At 37.0% G+C, this 3,798-nt stretch overlaps 1 protein-coding gene across 1 annotated transcript; it reads right to left on the reverse strand.

Annotated features, from left to right (window-relative positions):
* Window positions 1-340: 340 nt before the first annotated feature.
* LOC125046871 lies at window positions 341-2,755 on the reverse strand. The gene is made up of 2 exons (XM_047644870.1): window positions 2,598-2,755; window positions 341-2,167 (listed from the first exon to the last, which is right to left on the reverse strand). The coding sequence occupies exon 2, from the start codon at window positions 2,129-2,131 to the stop codon at window positions 1,484-1,486; it is 648 nt and encodes a 215-aa protein (XP_047500826.1). The 5' UTR covers window positions 2,132-2,167; window positions 2,598-2,755; the 3' UTR covers window positions 341-1,483.
* Window positions 2,756-3,798: the final 1,043 nt, after the last annotated feature.

Below are 3,798 nucleotides of genomic sequence, written 5' to 3' on the forward strand. Positions count from 1 at the left end.
AGAGAGAGAGTGAGAACGATAAAGTGAAGATAGGGATTATGGGTTTTCAAGTTTTTCCAAGTAAATATCAACACGAAATACTGATAGTTAGTTACCCGGAAAAAATAATAACATTAATCAATAGATGAATTGTGAACCCTGTCATCCATAAGGAATCCACCACGAATGGAAAATGAGATACTCAGAATACTGCAGTACTCAAAAATTAAGCTTATTGGAAGATGAAAAAAAATGTATATACAATATATACCGATGTTGATGCGATGACATAAAAAGCACTAAGCATAAATTAATTGGTCCACCTGTCAATAAACTTTATTTTATGTGTACATTTGTTTTGTGTTTCTAACTGCAATTCTGATACCTGCTCAGCAACAACCTATCCTGACGATCGAATAAATAACAATACACTTGCATGCCACGTATTATAAATATGTCCAGTGTGTAGCAAGTAGGGTTAGGTCCAAGTACAAGTACAAGTACAAGTACAGTCACTTTGCTATGCACTTCAGTCCAAGCCCAAGTACATGTCATTGTATTTAATCCCAAGTACAAGTACTTTCTTAAAGCACAAATGTTAGTATTTTTCGTATGTCCACATTAATTAGTGCACTTAAAAAGTGGGATTCGATATACAAGAGTATATGGAAATTTTATCTTTACTTTAGCACACCACTTTTTTATCACAGAATTGCAAGTACATGTAGCTGATGGATAACTTGAATAAATAATAATATCCGTATATTTCTCATATCAGTAATAAAACTAAATTTGATGCAGAAAATAAAGGTATCAAGGCATTAAAACTTGTTCTGCATTAATAATATAGTTTTTTAATTGAAAATAGCGGATAAATGCGGCCAATTATATTGAATATAAATTTGTTTTTCATGCGACTCACTGTGCAACTTTTTTGTTTAATTTTCCTTTTGGGACTTTTCCTGTAGTACAAAAGTAACCATAGAATTATTTCATAAAATGTAATTGGATTTATTGTGGCACATGAAATTCAAAATGAGATTTGATACATTTTAGTTCCAGTTTTGCTCCTAAATAAGGCAAAGAAAATAGATAATTTACTCAAAATAAGAAATACATACAAGTGAGCTTCTAAGGGTACATCATCATTGCACTTTATGAACATCACACTTTCGAAGTTTTTGTCAGGAAGACGACATCTCTCAGGCTTAAACACTTCCAGCAATTCTGAAAAGCCTTTCAACAAGAGCAGAAAATGCATCGTAGATAAGGCAGGCAGAGCATATCTGTGTATGAATATCCTCTTCCTCTTGGAAGGGAAAGATTCTGAACTTTCTCCCGGCACAGGCTCCTTCGACGCCGCTTATATAACTTCACCCGGATTTTGCTTAACCTCTTTGAGTCTTTCCGAGCTCCTTTTCTTCTTCATCTTTGCACAACAGGGCTTAAACTATGAGTCTCGAACTGTTGCCAGTATAAAAACTCTTCTCTCCTTATAGAGCATCTAACGTTTCGCTATAGATTTCTTAAGTCCTGTCACCAGTGTGGAGTTATACATGGATTCCATATGGTTTAGATGGATTTTGAGGCCCCTAATGCAAGATATGACCAGACTTGCAGTATTGTATGTTATTATGTTTGTGATTTTTGAATGTCTATCAAAGATTTGTACAGTTTCTTCATACTCTTCCATTATGTGTGTTGTCTGTCGGCCACGAAGGCGCTTGTAGGTCAGAACGGCTGTTTTCAAGGACCAATTATGGATGAAATGAGCAGTAATTCCTAGGTAAGATCTCATCTGCCTTTCAGACCAGATGTCAAGCGTAAGGCTAACAGTCTGTGCACAATCAAGCTGTGCTTTCACAGAACATCTAACTTCAGTGAACTTATCTTGCAGTAGTTTGTTCACCAGGTGCTTTCGAGTCGGAATCTGGTGCCGAGGATCAGCAGACAGCATCATGGTAGCATCAGACCATGGGAATTTAAAGCTCTCTACCGCAGAAAATGGAACAAGATCATTTGCGACAAAGAGGACAAGTGCATTGTTGAGTTGATTTTGTCTAACATCGTGAGGCGAATATTTCTTAGGATGTTTGACAAATCCATCCAGAGTTGATTGACTGTAGTTACTGGTCTCACCAGACTGTGACATGTGTGTGCTTCCTCATACACCTCGCTGTGTTTTTCTCTGAAAAAGAAATATAAATACAATATCCAGAAAACATTATGCATATAGTCACCTATTTGTTGGGTTGATTATTACTATTACGTGACGTCGATGTGACGTTTGTGACTTAAACGTCACATCGACGTCACGAAATACTGAGTGGGCGAGACATACGTCGCCTACTCTTGCTACCAGACTCATAAACAGCCATAATTCTTCCAATGTTACTCATTTTAAGCATCAAAAAACAAATCGGATAACAAAAACAGATAGTATACACAAAAATGGTTATCTGAGGATAAACGTCTTAACCAGAGTATTCATTTAAGGGAGAGGAATAGAAGTGGAAGGGAACTGGTATCTTCCCAGTTAACCTCACTTATTGTAATTTGCAGTTTGTGAACCCTAACATTACACTAAAAAACAAAAAAACAAAAAACTTAAGCCTTACCTTCATATTTTTGTGTAGGTTGGAAGTGACATCCTTGGAGCAGGAGAGTTTCGCTTTGCAATGCTTACACTCAGCCTTAATATTCCCAGCTTTATCACCTGGTTGAGTAAAGTGGTCCCAGATTCGTGAGGTCATGTTAAGTCCTGCTCGTCTGCTGCTGTTGTGAGGGCTACCGACGACCGAGGTGAAGGAGTGGAGCGTGGAGTCTGGCAGGGAAAAACGCACTCACGCTTGTTGAGTCATGAGGTGCTGTACTGGCTCTGTATACTGCAGCATGTTGCCAATTGAGAAACTGCTACATAATTATGCTTCTTTACCCTATGTTACACTATAATATCATAACACTCAGTATGCGTATTTACCTGAATGTATAATCACAAAGTATATATTATTACATTTACTTGAATATAATGTAATTGTTTGTAATTGATTGTACCTGGTATTTTTTCAAATACTTTGGGTCTAAGTACAAGTAAAAGTATAACTACCATTGATTTTTTAACCATTCAAAATCCAAGTGCAAATACAAGTACATAGATCTGTACTTAAGACCAAGTCCAAGTGCATGTACTTGGACTTGAACTTAAACCCCGATAGCAAGTACCTAAGGACAAAACCTTGAGGTACGCCAGCAGTCTAGGCTCATTGCAATGTTTCCTACATAGAGTTGATAAAAATGAATTGAGAATACTCGAATGAGCTATTATTCTCTTACATTTAATCCTATCGACTTTTAAACTGAAGTCCTCTGATTTTTCGACTTTCGAATTTGCGGACCAATCTACCTATGCCTATTGAGTATTTTTATTGCGTTTGTGTATATCTCTTTTATCTTCCCCTGTTTTCTTTTGTCTATATGTTGTCTACCTATATGTTATTCTTGGTTACATTCTCTCACTGACGCTTTCATGGTATGTCTGCCTCTGACTACATTCTCCTCTATTTGTTTATCTAGCTCTTAGGACCATTCTGAGACAGAATTAATAATGACTGGTGTAATCTACGCCAATAACTCGCATCAGGGCCTAATAATCCCCATCGTTTTGTTCTGCCTAATCATATCAAAACCACAACAACGTCCCCTTTCAGTCAACGTCATCAATTAATAAATTTCCAACCCCTCATCCATCATGTCCAACAGATATACAATCCCACTTGACCGACTAACCAAAAACACAAAGGGAAGGGGCGCCATGGTTGA

The sequence above is a fragment of the Penaeus chinensis genome, chromosome 39 (assembly GCF_019202785.1).
Source record: "Penaeus chinensis breed Huanghai No. 1 chromosome 39, ASM1920278v2, whole genome shotgun sequence".
Classification (NCBI taxonomy): domain Eukaryota; kingdom Metazoa; phylum Arthropoda; class Malacostraca; order Decapoda; family Penaeidae; genus Penaeus; species Penaeus chinensis.